The sequence below is a fragment of the Engraulis encrasicolus genome, chromosome 10 (genome assembly GCF_034702125.1).
Source record: "Engraulis encrasicolus isolate BLACKSEA-1 chromosome 10, IST_EnEncr_1.0, whole genome shotgun sequence".
Classification (NCBI taxonomy): domain Eukaryota; kingdom Metazoa; phylum Chordata; class Actinopteri; order Clupeiformes; family Engraulidae; genus Engraulis; species Engraulis encrasicolus.
In genome coordinates, this window is record NC_085866.1 from 15,689,682 (window position 1) to 15,712,129 (window position 22,448).

General features: G+C 42.4%; 2 protein-coding genes and 1 long non-coding RNA gene across 6 annotated transcripts in view; 1 reads left to right on the forward strand and 2 right to left on the reverse strand.

Annotated features, from left to right (window-relative positions):
* LOC134456702 (uncharacterized) overlaps positions 1–8,749 on the forward strand; it is a 136,260-nt gene extending 127,511 nt beyond the window's left edge. For all 3 annotated transcript variants that reach the window (XR_010036360.1, XR_010036362.1, XR_010036361.1), the window contains 2 exons: positions 3,203–3,259; positions 4,442–8,749. This is a non-coding gene — a long non-coding RNA (uncharacterized LOC134456702). The remainder of the gene's footprint in view (positions 1–3,202; positions 3,260–4,441) is intronic.
* The window catches only part of hoxc10a (homeobox C10a), a 63,733-nt gene continuing 44,171 nt past the window's right edge, over positions 2,887–22,448 (reverse strand). For both annotated transcript variants that reach the window (XM_063208162.1, XM_063208160.1), the window contains exon 4: positions 2,887–2,978. The gene's annotated coding sequence lies outside the window, so the exon portion shown is untranslated. The remainder of the gene's footprint in view (positions 2,979–22,448) is intronic.
* Positions 2,899–21,414, reverse strand: LOC134456698 (homeobox protein Hox-C4a). Its single transcript, XM_063208164.1, has 3 exons — positions 19,305–21,414; positions 18,387–18,753; positions 2,899–2,978 (listed from the first exon to the last, which is right to left on the reverse strand). Exons 1-3 carry the CDS (start codon positions 19,732–19,734, stop codon positions 2,969–2,971), a joined length of 807 nt encoding a protein of 268 aa, XP_063064234.1. The 5' UTR covers positions 19,735–21,414; the 3' UTR covers positions 2,899–2,968.

Here is a 22,448-nt window from a genome sequence, read left to right on the forward strand (position 1 = left end):
ACTGGACGACAGGCCGGCCAGACACACGTCTACTGAGGATGATGAGGAGGAGGAGGAAGAGGAGGAGGCAGCGGCGCTGACCCGGCCCATGGCGGCGACGGCAGCGGTGGCCATCACTCTCTCCCGGTGGTCCTTCTTGCACTTCATGCGGCGGTTCTGGAACCAGATTTTAATCTGCCGGTCGCTCAGCTTGAGCAGAGAGGCCATCTCCAGTCGCCGCGGGCGACACAGGTAGGCGCTGAAGTGGAACTCTTTCTCCAGCTCCAGCAGCTGGGAACTGGAGAAGGCGGTGCGCGCCCGCTTCCCTCCACCGCTTCCGCCTCCGCCTCCCACTCCGCCGCCACCGATGCCCCTCAGACGGCACCTGTCCATCACCCGGAGCCCGTCACACCTGGCCCCTCCATCACACCTGCTGCTGCTGCTGCTGCTGATGCCACGGATGGTCCTGATGCTGACACCTGCCTCGCCTGCGGAGACACACAACAATCACACATGACCACACATCAGTGGCTTTGCCAGATAGCCAGTCTGTGCACTGTATGCAATATGACCTGAAGATGTCTAGTTTTCTCACAAACAACGATGACACAAAAAAACATGAAAAAGGCTGGAGGGAGGGGTGGGGGGGGAGATCAACAGTCTTCAGAGTCAATACTGAGGTAATAAATGGAGCTCATTTTTCCAGCGTTTGCTCAGCTTCACTGGATTCTACGAAATCAGAGAGGCAAGATCTCTTTTCAGAGTTTGAAGGCATTTTCTTTCTTCTCCTCTCCGCCTTGTCCTTACAGGGACCCCTGTTCTGGGCGTAACTGTGCAGATTAACTGGCCTGCAACCCATTTGCCTTTGCCTCTGCGCTTCTAAATGGGCTATGAAGAATCGACTTGGTGTCTGAGTGCACCTAATTTTAAATGGTTTAAACTAAGAGACTGCCATAGAGCCCTGTGCCATTCGTCTTACTGGAGCTGCCCTTGCCCGCACAGCAAATGCGAGCAGTTTATCATTTGATCATTTCGCTTCCAAACCGAGGTGGAACTGTAGTCAAATGTAGGCTTTTCACTTTGCGCCCCTGACTTCTCCTATACAATTTATACATTCATTCCTCCTCAGGCTCTTTCAACGTTAGAAAATGTTCAACGTGAAATCATAATGTATCAGATGTATCATCTGTAATATAGCCTATTATTTATATATTAATGTACAGTAATACCATAATGTGTGCATCTGTGAGGTCAAGCTACATTCACAATGTACAGAAACAAGTTCCTTTCCTTGTCAAAAAGGACTTCATATTCATTTTTGAAGATAAGTGATGTGTAATGTTAAGGGACTTCAGCAAACTATTACATATAGAGAGAGCTATTGGCTTCCTCAATAAAAGCAGAAGAGTTTGAACATTATTAGAAGAGTTTGAACATATATATGAACATTTACATGCTCTTCACAGGAGATACAATCCCAGGCATTCCTGCTTAATGTAGCAATGTATCATATTCTGAAAATGAGGGAAAAAGTATCCGTTATCATATTGATGTTTGAACTTAAGTGCTGAGAGGCCTGTATTTCCTCTTACTGTAATATTTAGAGCACTCTGAAGTCACCTATCATGCTGTAGCAGTGATAAGGTCATGACTTGTAATCATGTTAACCTTTTGGATCTTTGATAATGCTAGAACTTATTCCACAAGCTAATGGGTTCTGACACCAACCAGGGTGTCACTGGTGAGCCTGAATTACAATATCACCCACAAAAGCTCCAAAAAGTAATCTGTCCTGATGTGTTTTATGTGATATAGAACAGCGAAAACTTGAATGAGTTCACACTTTGCCTACCAACTTCTCCTATACAGATACATCTCTTGACCTGTGTCTTTGGCATATTGACCCTGTTATGTAAGTCCTGACCTTATTACACATGTATAACATATTCCTGAATGTAGAGTGTAATATCTTAAAAAAGGTCAAAAGAATGAGCTTGTGATCATTTGAGATACCTATTTAAGTGGGCTTTGGTCTATTTTCACAATGTGAGTAAATAAAGCTACATCTGAAAAGCACACATTTATTTTTTAATGAATTTTACTTTTTAGCTGCAGCAACTGTTTCAACATCTAACTTCAGTTATATGAACCCCCTCACCAAGCCAGTATTAATTTTTACTTTAACTCTGCAGCAGATCTTAATAAATGCAATTGTTAATTGCTGGTCAAAAAAAGATTAGATTAAAAAAATAAAAATAAAAAGATCCAGACCTGTCTTGGTGGAAGAGCTGGCCACCCTGTGTTTCTGGGTCGTCCCTCTCATCCCTCTCATCCAGGGGTATATGTGCTCCGCTGGTAGCCAGGGAGGGGAGAAGTCACTTGGCTCAGTCTGACTGGAGCCCACGGCAGCATCTCCAGCGACGCTCGGTGTTCCGTCCAAGGAGCCACGGGAACTCCATGGGGTGTAAATCTCACTTGAGATGCGGCTGCCATCGCCAACATTAGCACGTGTTTCGGAGTAGTACGTGCGCTGTGATAGTTCCGGGATTTGGCCGGCGCCAGGTCCGGTGTTGCGTTTCAGCTCATCGCCACCAGACACTTGCGCACAGCCTCCAACCTGCAGATGACAAGGATAAGATTTGTGATTTGCTGAACTGAGTTGAGGGAAATCACTTTGAAGCGCATTCAATTCAGCTGTGAACATTTTTGCTAATGTGTGAAAAACAGTTGCAGAATGTGAAAAGTGTAATTCTGAATTTTTATTTTCTGCAAATAAAATGTTATCTTTATCGCCAAGGGGGAAAAGACCAGGAAAAGAACAAGTTATAGCTAATTCATAGTATAGGAACATGAGTAAACCTTTTATGTCACGTGGATGTTTCCTCCAATGGCGACGCAAAGAAAATGATGCTCGAGCTGTCAGCTGTCCGACTGCAACTTGGAGACGGACAAAGAGTCCTTCCCGGAGCACCAGCCACTTTTCCATTCCTCACGTGAATCTGAGGAAAAATAAAATATATTTAACATTATTCATAGAGAGATATGCAGGCATATCTGTGGCGGAAAGTATGGGAAGTGAGGAGAGAGTAGCCTATTTCAGCAGGAGAAAAATATAGCAGAGAATTGTACTGTAATGATTTAGCTAAACCATATCTGAGCGTTTTACGCGACATTTGGAGATGTGTACAATTCTCAACTTGTGTGTGTTTGTTCTATGTTTCAGCTATTCCAGAAGAAGATGCGAGGAACTGCACCAGCATTCTACCAGCGTTTTGATGTGGTAGGTTGTATGAAACTATTTCAGTCCGAGTGGACGGAGGGCAACTTGATTCACGTTGGCTCATGCAGTGATGTTTATAGTTATTTCGATAGCCTCTTGTCATTTGGTCACATTTGCCACAGCAATACCTTTTCAGTATTTACTGTAATGTATATTTGGTCATTAGAATATTATTTTAAAGATGCGTTGAAATGCAGTTTCGTACAATGATATAAATGATCGCGATTATACTCCCATTTATTCATAAAGTATTACATAATTATTATTTTAAAAATATATTCTAATGTTTACTGGTGACCGTCCATGCATTCCCTATAGCCAACTTGTCAGGCATTGCGCAAAAGTGCACCTTTTACCTGAGGCTAATGCACTTGAATTGTATGGATGGGAGTGGTCAAAACAAAGGCGTTTTGACACTCATTGCGACACAAAGAGCGAGTACCCCGCACTAGCATCTAGGACTCCGACGAAAAGTATGTTGCTATCGATTATAGGTGTAGCCTGCTGCTACTGGTTCTTGCGCACACCAGTACGCATGCAAACCTTGCGCTCTAACATTCGTTCTTTCAACACTTATTATCGACTGAAAAATGAACGCCATAATATATCGATGTCTCGACGAACAAAGAAAACAGGAGCTGTAGTCTACAGTAGTCTATTAAGAAAAATGAACGACCCGTTCAAATCGACATTATTTGGCTTGGGGCAGACGTCTGTCTATGATTGTAGTCACCCACATGAAACTTGTTGACTTTGTATATAACATTTTGATTTGTTATAGATTTATATATAAAATGGCTGCGCGGACCTCGCCTCATCTAGCCCTCAGAGCTGTAGCCCAGGTTACCCCATGCTATGCATTGCCCTGTGACAGACTGATTTCATGCGTAAATCAGAATACAGTAGTGATGTAGCCTACCAACAATGCATCTTTCTAAATTATGACTGTGGTGTTGTTTTCATGTAGACTATTTTGCACAATACAACAGACAGGCACACATTCAGTCTACACATGGTGTTTACAATGTTGTATATTTGTCCAATCTCATATGAAATGTTGACAATTGCTTTTGATAGTATTTCTGCAGAGCATTAGCCTACCACATTCTCCTCCCTTGACTCTTGTAATGTGGTGTTTGTTCCAATAATATTGCTAAATATCACAGATTACTTTTCTCCCAGTAGGTTTGGACAATATGAGCTTGGCACAAGGTCAACGCTATAGCTTCAAACGTGACTCCAAGCCCCCTCTGGACTTGCCTCCGATGCCATTCTATTCAGACAACAACAGAGATCCTCTGCAGAGCGCGCTGAATGGGCTCCAGTGGTCCAATACGGCGGGCACAACAACAACCAAGTTGTTTGTTGAATCGGTTTACATGCAGTTCACTACGCCTGCTATAACATGTTCTTGCATATGATGTTAACTTGTCAATTTCGAAATAAAAATCTAATTTCTGGTGAAAATACAAAAGGGCGTTTCGATTAATTATCTTTACAATGCAAACAAAACACAATGACACCACACTTCTCGCTCGTACCCAAGACATCAGCAGGAATCAGAATTTCAGCAGGCTATTCATGCAACCTCATTCCATCCAAAAACAATCATGGATGTCCGAGTAAGGGAGTTGAACACATTTTGTAATGCACCCTTTATGGAGGGATAGCCTACCAAGAAGGCGTTCTTGCCCTTATCTCCCTCAATTGCGCCTCTAAAATCAATCTTGTTTTAGGAACGATTTGTTATCCAGAGCTCAGTGAATTGCTGTCAAAAGGCTTGTCACACAGAGGCATTCAGCATGCATATTACAAGTCCAGCCCTAGACAAGCTGCAACACCATTAACATGACATATTACTCCACACAAGTCTGCGCCCCGTGCACCATTCAATCCATAACATTTGAAAAATCAAGACGTTAAAATAACATTCCCAAATTAACCGGGTATTTTAATTGGTGGGGTTTTCACACGCCTACATCAGCTTATTTGGTAGGCCTATGTGAGTTATTTCAGTGGGATTTAAAATAAGAATAAATATCCCATTCTTAAAATGAGTAAATGTTGAATAGGCTATTTCAGCTAAGGAATTAAAATGTGCACACAGCATTTCTTTCCGCGCCATGAAAGAACGTGATTAAATTCATTAACTTGCTGGAGAGCAAGTCTGTCCTGCGCATTTTTAATTAATTACATGCAGAAAATGCAAGATATCTGCCCCATGACAGCCAGACGCAGCCATGCACAAACTACAAAAAACGAGGTGTGTTGCATATCTGAAGTCACATTATAGATATTGTGTTTCCAAATAATTAAACGGTGGGTTCCTCACAGCGATTTGACACAGGAAAATCTCAAAATAAGTTCAGTTTGTCTCCTGTGTCTCACATGGTTGAGCACATTGGCTGCATTGGAGCAGGAATCTTTGATGTACTAGCTCAGCAAGGCCATAACTCAGCGCCTTCGTGAGTATACTACAATTCTCCGTGAACTCTGTGTGAACCACGCTGGTGGCAATAAATCATTTTTCTTTCTCTCAGAAAAGCACACCGGTCTCTCTGGGTGTCAAGCCTTTTATAATTCCTCCTTACCTTCTGCGCTCTTCTTGTGTCTGCCGACATTAGCAGCTGCACAAAGCATCGATATACCAGCATCAAATGTCGGACCAGCATAAACTTTAGCTTAAGGAAAAAAATAAAAACCCGGAAAATTACGCACACATCTTTTGCCACCACAAACAAATCTACTAGGGTTCCAACGATGCTATAGTACATTTTCATGTATTTCAGAATGTTTTAAAACGTTTTTAAAATGATGTATGTGTTTATTGGGGCTGCTTAGTCAATTTACTGACTTATCAATTAATGACGGCAATTAAAGAAGCACATGATTGCAGGATAGCCTAAGCTGCTTTGAAAGTGGTTCGACTTACTATTTGAAACACATCCTCAGTCAATCTAAGAGGACATCATGCGAACATGCTGCTGTTGCACATTCACATGGCGGACTGCAGAAACCAACCCCTGTCATCAGGGTGGTAACCGTCCATGCAAAAGTCCCTATTCTGGAAAAAAAACACAGGGTGTGCAGCTCCACGGCAGGGTGATGTAGGCTGCTCTGGAACAAAGGCGTTAACGATCCGTTTTCTATGCTATGGAGTTGAGCATGAGAAGAGATAAGGTGGTGGAGGAGAGAGTAGGAGGGAAGGAGAGCGAGAGAGGGGGAGACTCGAGGAGAGAATGCTAATGGAAAAGGGATGTTTTTGGTTATAACGATGCATACAAATGTGCCTGTCTCGGTAGACCAACCGGAAGATTTATGGCAGATGGGTCCTGTATCACTGTAAACAATGCAGAGTTGAATTAAAGCAGTGGAAATGTGTGGGGAGTGCACCTGACAGCTACAGCTACTGGGAGGACAGGTGATGTCACAGCACAAGTTTTGATTTGAATTTGCATCTGCAATGCACCTTGCAAAATGGTGCTGAGAAGAAAAGTGGCACACTTGGTGATTAAAGTGTAGTTAAGAGTTTAAACTTGCAAATGTATGCAAGTATCTCAGAATTTCATTGTATCTCAGTATTTCACCTCAATTCACACCACCTGCGCCTTTAGGCCATATACCCCAATTTGGGAAAATTGAACTGTAGAGAGTTTGAGGATTCAGATCATTTGATACTGTTGTGCTGCATAGTCACAGTAGGCTATGTCAAATGCTTGGCATTAACAACTAAAACCAAAGCCATGCAGTTGCAAATCAGTCATAGAATGTTGCCTGCTGCTTCAGTGTATTACTTAAAAAATGTGTTCGACTTCCTAACTGTATGGCCATCAGAAGACAAGTGTTCAGCCTGATGCATTCTACTAAAAACATAAAGTAATGTACCCTACTACATCCACAGTGTCTATCATCCAGCTGATGAATCAAAGAGTGTTTCATTTTATGCTACCCACCTACAGCCAGAACAAAGGTGGGCCATTTCAGGAAAAAAAAAAACAATCACTCCAAATACAGAAGGGTTCTAAAATGGCCGCATACCATACCATACCATACCAATTATATGTTCACTTACTCAGTGCAGTGTTTTTGACTGGCTAACTGTATGTCCACCATAAACAACCAGCGCGAAGGGGAAAAACACAACCAGTACCTAATTCTACAGTATTCTATATAGGGTATGGCGGCATAACATACCATATTAGTCACTATACACTCACTCACTCGATCACTCCCCCGCAGATTCATCAGATGACATAACTTTATGTTATTAACTATATACATCTATATACTGCTATAATTCAATGGCTACCTTTCCATCAACAAATAGGCCTAAGTTTCAAGCCTGATACACTATACAAAAAAAAACACATGTAGACTGCTATGGTACGTCCAAGGTGTCCAACAACCAGCTGGTGAATTTACAGTAGGCCTATCCTCCTACATTACACAGCATCCCCACTTACAACCAGAGCCAATGTAGGCCATTTCAGGGGGAAACCCATTCAGGCCCAATTCTGCTGTATTCTAATACGACTGCATACCATACCCATTATACACTCTTTCACTCAATCCCCCTGCAGATTCATGAGATGAAATAAATCATTGTCACACAATATAATTCGCTAGTTAAATCTATCACTTACAAAATGCAATCATAAAAATGTTTCTTACCCGATGCATTGTTCTAAAATAACCTCATGTAATATAGAAAAAATGGCCGCATACCATACCATACCATACCATACCATACCATACCATACCATATCGTATTCACTATACATTCACTCACTCACTGACTCTCGGTACCCCCTGCAGATTCATAAGACGAGATAAATCATTTGGGCTGCGCATCCCGCCTCACGACCTCCGTGTGACCTCATATGTGCTCTGCCGGGAGAGCAGAGCAGAGCAGAGCAGAGCAGAGCAGACAGCATGCAGGGCAGGACAGGACAATGGGCCGCTCTCAACCAGTGCCACCACCGCCGAGGCCAGTGCTCACACACACACACATGGCCATTCTCTACACAAAACCAAACGTTTTCTAAGCTTTATCATCCTGGTCACAATAGTTATTATTACAATGTGATATTTTGTGATTAATGAATTGCTAGGATGTGTTTTTTTCCACAGTTTGGCTTTGATAGTGCCCGCTTACTTCATGCCTATTTTGAATTCAGGAATTAAAAAATGGTAATAATCTGAAGCGCGTAGGGAGGTCATCATGCATTGCTGGTGGTGAGGTGGTGGCGGCGGCCACGCCTCAGGAATAGTGGTCAAGCATGCATGAGATATTTCGAGATTGCCATGGGATGTGTCGATTGATCGAGCGGGAGGGAGGCTTCTTCCATCTTGTTTCCAACATGTCTAGGGACCTCTAATGACCTACGAGAGCATAGGGGGAGACTACAGATGAGGAGGGTCTTGCCTGATAAGTCATCTCTCACACACACACACACACACACACACACACACACACACACACACACACACACACACACACACACACACACACACACACAGAGACACACTGCCCATCTCCTCCTCCAAATTATTGCCCTGCTTTTTTAATTTATCAGAGTAGCGGAGAGATGAGGAGGCCAGGATGAGACTGAGAAAAAGGACAGCCGGCCTGAAGAGAGAGGGAGAGAGAAGGAGAGAGAATGTGAGAGCGTACAACACTAGAACTCATGTGTCTGTTTTGCTTGTTAAAAATTAGTCCAGTGCAGTCATTACTGGTTGCAGTAACCTCATCACAAATCACTTTGCCTGTCCCCCAGAAGCCACATTGTTGGCTGAAATCGTACAGTGCGAAGGTTTCAGGATACACTCAAAAAATAACAGCGCCTAAATGGTTCATAAAATCTCTGGACGGTTCCACTGAGAGTGAAACCTCTGCCATAAACCATTACACTAATTGAAAGGTTACAAAGTTATAAATGGCTCTTCAGAGCCTAAGATCATAACAGACTATGCTATGTCATATCGGCATCAGATGGTTCTTTCATGTACAGAAAAAGTCTATATGCTGTATATGACATTGCTTTGAAGAACTAGTACTGACCCTATTCATTTTTTCCTCCAGGTCCTTCAGTTTTATGAGTCGTGGCATTTTAGCATACATAGCCTAATATAATCTGTTCCACTCAAGGATAGCTGGCACACACGCCACAGAGCCCAAACATAACACTCCATGAAAAAACAATGCTCCTGTACTTTCTTCTGTAACTATATGCTGCATATGCTATATGCTGCAGACAACACCAAAACTGTTTTAAAAAAAATAAATAAACTGAAAACACTATTACCATCCAACTACACAACTTTGAGTTATAATGATCAGGCAGGATTCCTACTAAGATCCATGTGTCTCTGTATGGGCGTTTGGATATTTAGATCGTCTCTCTGTCCTAAAGCACCTGATGTGTTAGCCAGCGTTTGTGTGTTTACATACAGTAGTCTGTCCTAATGCACTTGATGTGATCGGCAGTTTTAGGGGTATTTAGATTATCTGTCGTAATGCAACTGATAGACAGCGTCAGATTGGAAACATCTAGAGTGGGCATCCCCAACCTGTCTGGGTCTGAGGGCTAGTGAGGGCTACCCAAGGGATACATGTTCAGCCACAATCATCTACCGATGTCTTGACATCCTTCTCAAATCACACGATTGCATGATTGTTTGCTCATAGGTTATAAAGAAATAGTCTTTTTAGGCTATGAATAAATAATATCACATTTCAAACAATGACAACATTAACTGTCACTAAAACCTTGTCATGGTCACATTTTTTAAAAACATTTTTGGTGGGAATCTCAGAGGTTCCTGGGCTACCTGGTGTCTAGTGTTCTCACCAAGCTCTGCACACCATAATGGACAAAGCAATATCGAGCCCACAATTGAGCAGAACAGTTTTCAGACCCAAAGCCTTCTACAGCACTACAGATGTACACAGATCAAATGTACCATACATGCTTCTGTACCATATGCTTCTGTTTATGTGCGGAGGTACATCATCTCTAGCCTGGGCGAAAGTGACTGTTGACTCCGTCAAACAGTCTGGCGAAAGCCAAGAGGAATCCGTCTCTGTGGACGGTGGGAGATGGTCTGATCTTACAATGCCATTTAAATTCATTTGAATTCCGAATTCAAATTAAAACCCATATTGTTCTTTATTAGCATGACTGTTATGATATAGCGTCACAAAAGCATACAAATAACAAAACAAAAGTGTGAATATAGTTACCTTAACCAATCAGTTACGGACTTCGTGGGTGAGTTCTGCGTCACCACTCTCAACTGTTTTCTGATTGGCTAAAAAGTGAGCGAACCGAGCTGGGAGGCTTTTGCCAGACTAGGTGCGGAGCCAAAATCTTTGGGTGGAGTACATAGGATGGCGACGCCAGGCTACATCATCTCCGCATTGTCTTTTCCAATGAAACTGCTGTATTAACAGCTTGTACTCTTTGTCAACCTAAAGGCTTACAAACTAACTGATATGCACTTACTCCACAGAGAGTAGAATGATGTATGTATGTAGAATGAAATGTAGAATGATGTAATTATGCTCAAATCAGAAATGGATCTTCAGAGCCTCTGATCATGTCATACTTGCATCGCATGGTTCTCAATGAGAACAGTTGCTTTGATGGTCCTTTGAAAGAATGTCAAAGGTTATATGCTATCAGCAAGTGTGGCTAATGCGTGTCAATCCTGTCTCTGATGCCAAGTTGCAGCTGACGTACAGTCTGGCATCACTGCTGACATGCAGTCTAATCACTAGTGTGCATATCCATACATAGTTTCTGTTTGTCTAGTATTTGCTGGTTTGTGTCTCTTTCACCTGCACATTTACTAATACTGTCAATGTTGTCTTTTCTGTTTATGTGCTCGTTTGTGTCTCTTTCACCTTCACATCTACTAATATTGTCAATGTTGTCTTTTCTGTTTCTGTGTCTGTGATTTGCAGAAAAGTAAGAATGCATATGTGATATATGCTTAACTGTGAATTTCACAAATAAATCTGATCATATTTCTCAAAGTGGTCCAGGGCATGGTTAGTCTCTGGGGGCATATGCTTAAGAGCTGATGCATGTAAGTCTCTCCTGTTGTAAGTCTGATCCATATTGTTGCAAAGGTAGTACATGCACCACACACAAAAGAACACTCCTTACTGTCACTCTACAGTGAACAGTGACAGAAAACAGTAACACACACACACACACACACACACACACACACACACACACACACACACACACACACACACACACACACACACACACACACACACACACACACACACACAGCAAAAGGAAAAAAAGTTGCATCTTTTTTGGGAGCTCTGGGCCACTGTATCACATCTGCATCAATCTTGTGCAACTATCAAACAGCCTTACAAAGGCCTTTTTACACTGGTAGTATGTCAGGACAACCTTAGCTCAGTAATGTCACATTTTACTGATGACCCAATCTCACGAACCATGCATCCATGGATGTGCTGTGTTTTGCTGAATAGTTACTGTGCATACCATAATGCTAATGGTTGACCTTGGGAATTTGGCACATTTTTAAAACACATTTTATATCACAAATATGACTGGAGTACTTGTGGTGAACCAATCAGCAAGTAGAAATCGTCACAAAATAGGCCAACCAGACACCCCAATTTCTGGGACGCTCCTCATCTATGGTGGTCTGTCCCTGAACAGCAACAACACGAAAACCTATTCTGTCACTAGTTTTTGTAGCCAAAGTGTTGCTAACTTAAATGACGCTGACCACAGAACAAGGAATGTTCCCGTTTTGGTTGGAGGTGGAAAACGTTGTCTACGTATACATACGTACGTATGATCAACTCAAGAGATGTGGTCAGTGCAGTGAGTGTGTAGGGGTGCAGTGTCTTGGTGGTCGTCAGGGAGACCATTTGGCGTGGAGAGAGCGCGGGGTCAGCAGGAGTGCGAGGGTGAGAGGGTTACATCCCAGAACAATAGCCATGGAGATGGCCTGGGCCTTTGTGTGGGTCCCTATACGTCTCTTGTCCCCCCACTTTACATGCCTTCTAACCATGCCCTTACAACAAGGGCACACACTTCATTTGCCCGGCCCGGCCCGTCCGCAACTACAGTACAGGTATGGGGTCGATCGTGGACGTAATGTGATATTGGAGACTGGAGGGAATGGGCCTGTGGACTATACATGCATATTACACACACACACACACACATAACGATGGTCAGTGTGTGAGAATCTCTCATTGGTGCCTGGAACTAGAGTGCTGGTGACCCTGTGTTCAACTCAGGGCCTTTATGCCGCTGTCACTGCTGCAGTTTAAACAGATCACCTCTTAACAATGATCTCTACACATACCTTTCAGCAACCCTTAGGAGTCTTTTTAAGCACTTTTTTTAGTTTATCTTATTACATTTACCTTATTGTGAAAATAAAAGAGGCCACCGTGTGACGTTTATTTTTGAAACATTTAACATTTTCATTTCTGAAGCTGAAAATATATTTTTGTTTTGTTTTGTTTTAGCCTTTGACATTCTGTCTGTAGGCCTATGGAATATTGAACTGGTTATTTTCATAATGTGTCATAAATTGAGTTATTCCCAGAGAACCAGGGGGTTACCTACCTAGTAATTTTAGACATTATGGTAAGGGTGTGTGTGCCATAGGTTGGCTATATTAAAATACATTCATGTTTCAAACTAATTGCCATTACATTTACTGTGGCTATGATGGTGGGACTAAATGATTTCCCCATTGGTCTCTAACTAAAATTAGCCTACAGAGGTGACAAGACAGTTAGCCTCATGGCTAACCTCATTTCCACTACAGTCCCTTATTTTGGCCAATGCCCAAATCTGGTGCCAATTTTTTTCCTAGGCTACGTTTCAACTCGTTACAATATTAGCTTACACCATTACAGCAGCCATTAAAAGCAAATAACAATGATGTAATGACTACTTGAATAAGTAATAGATGGCCAATCCTAAAAATCAGTTAACATTTATTTGTTGGTTTGCTGATGAGGTATTGGCGTCCAAAGAAGCCAACAAAGCTAGCTATTTGATCGCCGTGACTTTGAGATCTTGTAACTTGCACAGGTTGTCTGTGCAGAACAGGCTCGAGATTCAAAAGTCACGAGGAAGTTAACTCGTGAGCTAACCAATACAACGGGAAACTCGAAAATATAAATTGGTTACAACAAAGTGTATTTGGAAACACCATTTGGTTGCCTACAATGTCCGTGCATCTACTCTTCTTCAGTAGTCAGAAGAGACGCGGCAAGATCAGACTAAAAGTCCCCTAACCTAGATATGGCATTTTGTGGTGTCCTACTTTAATGGATCAGTTTCCGCCATTAACAGAGCGCGTTAAAATAGGTTCTCATCTGGCGACACTGGGCATAGGGCCAACAGATTTGTAGGTACAGTGTTGCACAATGACATCGCTCACAGGTACACCGACGTCCAGCTATTTCAGTGTCATTAGCAGCCGTGTACTTTGCAAATGACGTTCTGTTTTTAAGAGAACGAGTTGAGGAGCCCAATGTAAGTCTAGTTGAACAGGATCCCAGTCTAAGTAGTTTGACGCGAGACAACATCAGATCGAAATTAATAGTAAAAAAAAACATCCCCATTCAATTATTTGATTCTCCTTCTCTTGTGCACACCTGTCAGTAAGCCAGAGAGTATTATATCTAGGCGTACTATAGGCTATAACTCACCAAATTGCTTGGCCTCGCTAAAATATTTTGCACGATATCTCGAACACTTACCGTAGGGATTAATTTCATGATATTTAGTAGGCTATAGTTAGTGTTGTTGTTCTTATTATTAGGCTGTGTGTGTGTGTGTGTGTGTGTGTGTGTGTGTGTGTGTGTGTGTGTGTGTGTGTGTGTGTGTGTGTGTGTGTGTGTGTGTGTGGCACGCGCGCGTTTACGCACACGTGTTTACGCGTTGTTTGCAGGGCTTTTGCGCAGAGAATATTGATGTTTATTTATGCAAAGCAAGTTTTAAATCAAGATCTGACAAGTAAAGCGTAGTATGATACACACAGCACAGAAGAGACCCCACTCTTATTCTCTCTCCCCTCTCTTATTCTCTCAGAAACACACACACACACACACACACACACACACACACACACACACACACACACACACACACACACACACACACACACACCAAAAAATATAATTTAAAAATTAATCTTACTGTGGACAGGGGGAATCGATTTCAATTTTAAAAAACAATTGCTATCTATAATAATCATATAGCCTATATTTTGAGTTTAAAATTAAATCAGGCAAAAAACGATGCAGCGCATGTCTGAAATTCATATAATTTGTAATCTGAAGCACAATTCCTGTATAACGGTTTTCATAATCCTATCAATTCAGAAGCAAAGAATGGAGACAGAAGTAGGTTATATTGTATGCTAGATAGTCTACTGGTTACGACATTAGAAACATCGATTTTAAAGTATAGACTGCAATGCATCAAATATCATTAGTTAATCCGATTTAAATTGTTTTTTACTTTGTAATAATAATAATAATAATAAAAAAAACCTTCAGATACACTCCGAACTAAGGACAGCCCATGTATTGATACATATTAAATGCAGCGGGTATATTTGTGTTTGTACTCACTTTCTCGTAGGTAAAGGCGTTCGACAAGGCTTCCCCACATGTTTGCCAGGGCTCGTAAAGGGCAAAAGTTAGCGCTGGCCTGACAATAACAAGCGAGATTTGCCCGCTAGTTCACCGCTCCCTTTGGGTCACCCCAATGGGCAACAATAGCCTAACACAGTCAGATGTCCTCACTGCACGGCCACATTCAAACAACTCAAGTCAAGTCAAGTAGGTTTTATTGTCAATTTCTTTACATGCACTGGTCATACAAAGAATTTGAAATTACATTTCTTGCTTTCCCATACAGACATAGACTAATTAAGGTAAGGACATAGACAGTATAGACATAGACAGTACTTATACATGGACTTAAGACAGTATGGACATAGACAGTGCTCATACAGACATTTAAAGTGCAAGACTGGACAACAGAAGACTTGTAGAGGACATACATTAAGAGGTATTTGTTGTGTTTTTGTGCTTTTCCTAAAAAAAATAAAAAAAAATAAATAAAAATAAAAAACAACTGCACAACTTACAAAGAACTGGGCGCACTGGTGGGCTCTAAGAGGACATCTATCCATCTAATGGGGCCCAGCACAGAAGGTAGGCTAACACGTTGAGAGATGCAGCCGGGTCACAGGGGTGGGAGAGGTCGGCCCTGGCGACTGAAATGGACCTAATGGAACAGAAAATATGTCCTCGAGATGAACTCGGCCTTCTCGCGCCTCGGCCCGAAACTTCAATAGAGTACCTTTTCAGCCTCGCGACATGGCGGCGACAGCACCTAGAAAGGGATGACCGGGACGCGGCGATGTAGGCATGCTCATTCATTTCTCTCTGCTGTCCAGCGGGATAATAGGCCATTGAAGAGCCTGAAAGCCATTCTAGGCCTTCTCCCTTTACGCGCCTCTCCAAAGTCACGGCCAAGTCAGACTTATAAGTCCGTGCGTAAAAAAGGCTTCGTTTGCACCTGTGGCCTTCTGCCCATTAAAACCTATTGCCCAGATTACGATCATTGGCGATAATGATACTTATTGAAGAATACCTGCAAAATAAATTAATATATTCCAGCTCGATTGACTCTAACCCTGGCGCAGTTGATTGATGATCTAGAATACCTCTTCGCTTTGTGCTTCACAGCCCCCCACCTAGGAGGCCGCTGTATAATCTCCATTCAACTCACACCGGTTCACAATCCATCAAATTCAGTAGTCATTTGCTGTACATCTTGAAATAAGTTTGAGGGCTACGTGAGCAGAGAAAACACATCTATCTGCATGTGTGTGGTTTACGCAAACAAACTGTAATTGCTCAGGCTAAAGTGTGCAACTGCCTATGCAGTTCAATTAAAAAAATACCTGCATTTAATGTTTGCCTGAATTTGGATAGTTGGGACGCAGTCGCATTCAATTGCGCATCCTGGTTGGAATGCTTTCGCGTTCTGCAGCTGATGGGCTAGTGTTTGGGAATACTGTGGCCTAGTCCCCTCCTTGAGGAATGTTACCTACACCGGATGAGGAGGTAATGACGTCGTGTGGAGCACTACCCAGCGCCACTTTTGAAGAAGAAAAGCCCAGAGAGGCATAACAGCAAAGGAAACTTATACAAAACTGAACAGAAACGAATTCATACCAGGGTTTTTTGTTAGCTTGTTTTTCTTTTAGGGCCTAGGTAAATCCCATATGTTTACGTTCATTTCAATTAAGTATTAATTGAGCAGTGCTCGATAGGGTACACATGAAAGGTTTTCTTCAGATTATCATCATTACATTTATTTGACTTCTTCCAAACAATATAACGTCAGTCTCTCCATTGCATTGAAGGGCAAACTATGGAAAAAGGGCCCAACTTCATGCTACAACCAATTAAAGCCTCCAGCACTGTTACACACAAGCATCCTACAATAGTAATTGCAGCAGCTGTTTACGCTAGTCCCGTTGGCTAGCACCCTGCAACCTCCAGCCCCAGTCTATTTAAATCAATGATTTCCCAGCATTTTTTATATTTTCATTTCTATAAATTCCATTATGGCATCTAAAATGCTTTGCTTGGAGATCTTAAGACTGATGATTAGTCTTCTTAATCCAATATCGTTTTGTAAGCAAAGTGAAGAACCTAAACATCTCTTTGAAAAACAAACACAAACACAGAAACACAAATATTTGTCTGTCTATTCAAATGATTTCTTTTATCTAATTACACAATGTGGCTGCATTTGCACTGCATCACACAGTGCTTGACATTCTCGCAAAAAAATCTTGTTTTAAAATCAACTGTACAGCTATTCTATAGACTTACAGAAATAGGAAACAATGTTGCAACAAACAAAGAATGTGGCATTAAACAAAGGGGTATACATCTCTCTAACTATCAGTGGCGGTGATTTGCAAAGACACTGTGAGTGAAGTGCAATTCCATAATGAGTTAGCTGCCGTTTGCAGCCAGGCCAGATAAGATCTCCAGGCTATTTCTCCTAATCGAATACGAAAAGTGATGACCGGGCACAGAAGCACACCCAAACCAAGACCTGTTATGGGATGAGATTTCAAAGCAGAGACTTTGCTCATTTCTTTTTGCAAAGAAATGATGCATTACGCAACTTTGTCTTTAGCATCATACACATCACATGGATAGGCTAGGTACGTACTGTAGCGTGGTGGCCTAGGCCCGTCATTTGGGAGCACAATGCTTTTTCTATTCAGGAACAATGCTTACAATATTTACCGAAGCAAACATTGCCTTTTCCCCCTCAATGTGGACCTATTTGATATGTGCACCGTTCAAATACATTTTTATGTGTTTCAGCACTAGACCAATCAAAGGTTTATTCACAGAATGGACAATTGGCCCAAAATTAAACATGATATTCACTCCAGCATTTTTAAAAACTAATAGACACTCACTTTTTATTGACCATTATGATTATCACAACACTAAACGGGGTTTTATTGCATCTCACAATGATCTGCTTTATAGCCTAAACACATCACCACCACATAAACCAAAGAATAATTTAATTTTTTTATACGCTGAGTAACACAGTATTTCAGTAATTCTTCAGATAAAACAATAAGCTACTTTCAAGACCAGCCTCGTATGTTCTCGACGGTAGCATTGGAATACAAAAAGGAATGTCCTCCAGTCCTGGATGTGAAATAAATAGAACAATTGTGCACTTCACCTTGGCAGCTTGTGGGCAGTCGCCAGCCCGCAATAACACTTGGATATTCTGTCCATTTACTGCTTCATCCAGAACAGCATTTTTCATACAAAACCGTTTACCTCCGTTTAAATAAATTAAACCCTGTATCGCGTAAAAAATCCAGTGGTGTCTGCATTGATCCATGCTAGATATCATGCATTTTCATGTAATTGTGGACTACATGGAAATCCCTTTTACGCACAAGATAACTACCAAAACAAAATATATTATATTCTATAAATTATCAGTCATTTCTCTCGGCTTCGTGAAATTGTTTTTATAACCTTGTAATATCCTCGCCACGGTCAGATCCGGAGAGTTCATCGGTAGTTGTGAGGCTGCCTGGAGCCGACGTTGCTCCTACAACGCTGACTGCAGAGGCTGTGTTGGACCCGCTGGATATGCCCGTGGAAGATGATGATCTGACTTTGGTGTTGGGGAGCCTATGGTCCTTCTTCCACTTCATCCTGCGGTTCTGAAACCAAATTTTGATTTGCCGTTCCGAGAGAACCAGGGTATGGGCAATCTCGATGCGCCTCCGCCGCGTTAAGTAGCGATTATAGTGGAATTCCTTCTCCAACTCTAAAACCTGCTGGCGGGTGTAAGCAGTTCTAGACCGCTTGGGCTCCGCTCCATTGTAATTGGGATTCACTGGAAAGGGGGAGAATGTGAGCACAGAGGAAAGAGAGAAAGGAAAGAATGAAGGAAGAAAGGGAGAGAGCAGCCAAGGAAGAAGCAGAAGAAGTGGGTAAACAAGAGTGCCTTGGTCTTTGGAATAATGGTGTCAGTGGAACATGATGTGGATGGGAATCGAAAATATCTAAAACTTGCTGTGCCCTCACAATGAAGGGGACATTAATGTCGAAATCAGCACTACATTATTTATGCAACATCACAAAGCATTTTTTCCTCTGGCCCAACTCTCCCTCCTTCTCGCACAACAAACAAGGACAGCCACATGGTGATACGGCTGCCCCGAGTGTAGCTCGGCTATAAAATTTATGGTGGGTGTAATTACCAAAGCCGAGTCGTAAATCCACCTCGGTTGTGCCATTTCAAAGGCTTCTGTCCTATCGTAGCCGGGGCCACTGAGGAGATATGGGGATATAGGCGAGAGAGACAGGAGAGGGAAGGCAGAGAGATGCAGAAGGAGGATGAGAGGGGAGCTGGATGGTGAACACAGAGAGACACAAGTTTCCTACCGGTGCTGACGTGAATCTTCTTCATCCATGGGTATACTACGGGCTGCTTAGCGGAGGCTGAGCTGTTTGGGTGTTCCGGCGTGGCTTGGTTGCAGGCGGCTGCGGCTGTCGGTGGGGTGGATGGGGACATGGGTAACTGGGGTTCACATGAGGCGGGTTGCCCCTTGCCTGTGAGCAGGTGCCCAGAGTGTGGTAGTCCATGTCCTCGCTGGGTGTCAGGCTCGGGGATGCTGGGGCAGTTGTACTGGCGCTCCGGGTAGCCTGACCGTGGAGGGTATAACTCCTGGTGGTGATGCTGGTAGCCAGTGTCCCTCGCTCGGCTGTAATATTCGGGATTGTCGGGGATGTAGCTATTTTGCGAATATTCCTCACATGGAGGAAATTTCGGATCGATGTAGTTAGAGTCCATCAAATACGAGCTCATGATCATTAATTTCTGGAGTGAAAAATAATTTTTCTAGCTTTGTCGTTTTTCTGCTCCATAAAGCCCTCCTACTAGCGAGCAACCCTGTAAAGTTACTTTTACCACGTGACGCGGTGGCCCAATGGCAGCGTGAGAGGTAGTTCCCGGATAAGGAACCAAAGATGATTCCAAATACACATTCATTTGTGCCTATTGTAATCCCTCTCTCTCTCTATCTCACTCTCTCCCTCTCTCTCTCTCTCTCTCTCTCTCCAGCCCTCCCTCATTAAGACCAGTAGGTAGGCCTTACCTCCAAGTGATGTATAGGCCCTTTATGGGGCAGCACGTTTTTGGTGCTTGGGTCAGCAGGATGATCTCGAGATGGATAAAGAACGATAAAGGAGAATTCTGAATGTTAAGCATAGTACCGAGATCAGAAGGCGCACAGCGATACCTATGCTGCTGACACAAACACTAACTTGGCAACCTATCTATAAGTTGGCCAACTCAATCATCTCCATTCACCAACAATTAGATACATTTTTCACGGCCCGACCTTGCCCAGCTGTCTCAGAAGACCTTGCAGAAGAAATATAGTTGTCCCACTAAGGACATAAACTAAAAAGAGTGAACTTTGTTTTTTTTGTTTTTGAATCTTAAAGTGTTTGCGGGAATTGCTTGAATTATTTATCAATGAACCCCCAAATTGGAGAAAATGTTAAAATGATCTTAAGACACCCCCTCACCCATTCTTTCTCCCAAGCATATGTTCGGTTTGTTGAACAATGACGAAATAGTTTTGGGTCTGATGGATTGGATCGGTGACACCTTGGATAAGTTTTATGGTTCCAGAAGGCCACAAATCACTGTCCACTAAAAGAAAGGGTCTCAAAAGCTCCTCTAAGTATCATTCACATTCCTGCTTAAATAAGTGTTACTCGCCCACCCTGTAGTGCACTAATGAAAGTGGTTATTAAATAACTTTGCTCACAGGAATGTTAGCTATCTTAATTAGAACCGCGCCGAATGCTATTACGCACGAGAAATAAGAAGGCTCTGATTAAATAAATAAATTAATAAATAAAAACTAGAGAATTGGACACAATTAGAACACAACAAGAACGTAGAAAAGCAGTACATAGAAAGGGAAAAGCAGTTCTTGACGAGTGTAGCTTTTGAGTTGCCCATGTATTCCTGTAGAGACGCATTTGCGATTAGTTGGTTGTCACACAAATTCGGTTCTACAGGGTACATATAGACAACTGTTAGAAGAGGTCAGAAGGCTGGAAGGCAGGATAGAAGTGCAGGGTTCCTCGGCAGACACAGGGACAGAAGCAGGCAAAAAGAAACAGCTCTAAGGAGTTTTGACAACCTTTCCCCCCTTTTATACAGGCCAGAGAGCATGCAGTGTCCTACAAAATAAGTACCAGAGTTGGATATGATGGGGGTCCTGATCAATAAAATAAACATATTCTTTAGTCCGTTTCAAAAGTCACGATGGAGCTGTGGACGCTTAAATGTCGATTCATTTTCTACAAATGGATAAATGAGATTTCAGGCCAACGTCAACATGTCCCCAGTTCAATCTGTCTTTGGGTTATTCAGGGGATGGAGCATTCTTCCAAGCTCCATTTGTTATACCACAGCATCATTTATCTTCTATTTTAAAAGACATGCGTGGAAGAGGACAAACAAACGAGAGAATGAAAAAAAACTTCTCCTATTTCTATTATAACTTAGCAGTAATAGTCAATAGTTGGCCAAAATCATCAAATATGTATATATTTTTTTAAAAAAAGATGTGTTGATAACCGCAAGACTTGTGAAAAGGGATGAACACATAGACTGAACACAGCTGATTCTCTGGTATAAAACATGGGTAAGAAGTCTAAATGCCCACGAACATCCTTCGGCCTGCAGTTCCCTGCTACTCCGTTGCATAACTTGTCAGAACTGCAAGTAGCTATGATGAGATCATATAATGTTGATCAAATCTACCACAATGACACAAATAACGTTCCCAAAAGCTCTGAAGGAGTGGGGGGGGGGGATTTGAATGAAGGGGGAGTGAAGAGTGATTGAGATTGAGAGAGGGGGGTCTTTCTGCCATCAGATGCTATCAAGTCGCAACCTTTGAGATGCCCCCCCTGACTATGAATATTCAGTCGCAAACACGGTGCACACAAAGCGGGCGCGTGACAGGGCAGATGAAAAATAAGTTTCCATTGTTCGCCATTCTTTTTGCACTCATTACCATATGACCGCTCGGTAACCTGAGCACTTGCATACATCATTTCTATTCTATTCTGCGAAAGAGAAAACACGATTACAAGATTTACAAGGTTACGAATAAAAATACACACCTTCGTTGTCCTTTGAAGCGCGTGTACCTTTGCCATCATCTTTGGAAACTTTTTTTTCGCCCAAGCGTGGGACACAGACCATCTAGCAGCCATTGCATATGCACAACTTGTTTTTTTAACTGCCCATCCTGATTATTATTATTATTATTTTACATCTCGAGTCGCCTTTTAAAACACGCTTGAAGCATAAGCATAGCTAGTAGGTTGTAATTTTCTTATACATTGTCCGTTTCGGTTTGTGAATATCATTGGGGATTTTTGTTCGCCCGAGTAGACTGGCTACGCCCCCCCTGCACCCGCTGGCCCCCGCTGCAGTGCTGCGGACGCATTTTAATATTAGTTAGACAGCCTGACCCGCGTTTCACCTCCCGCGCTTGA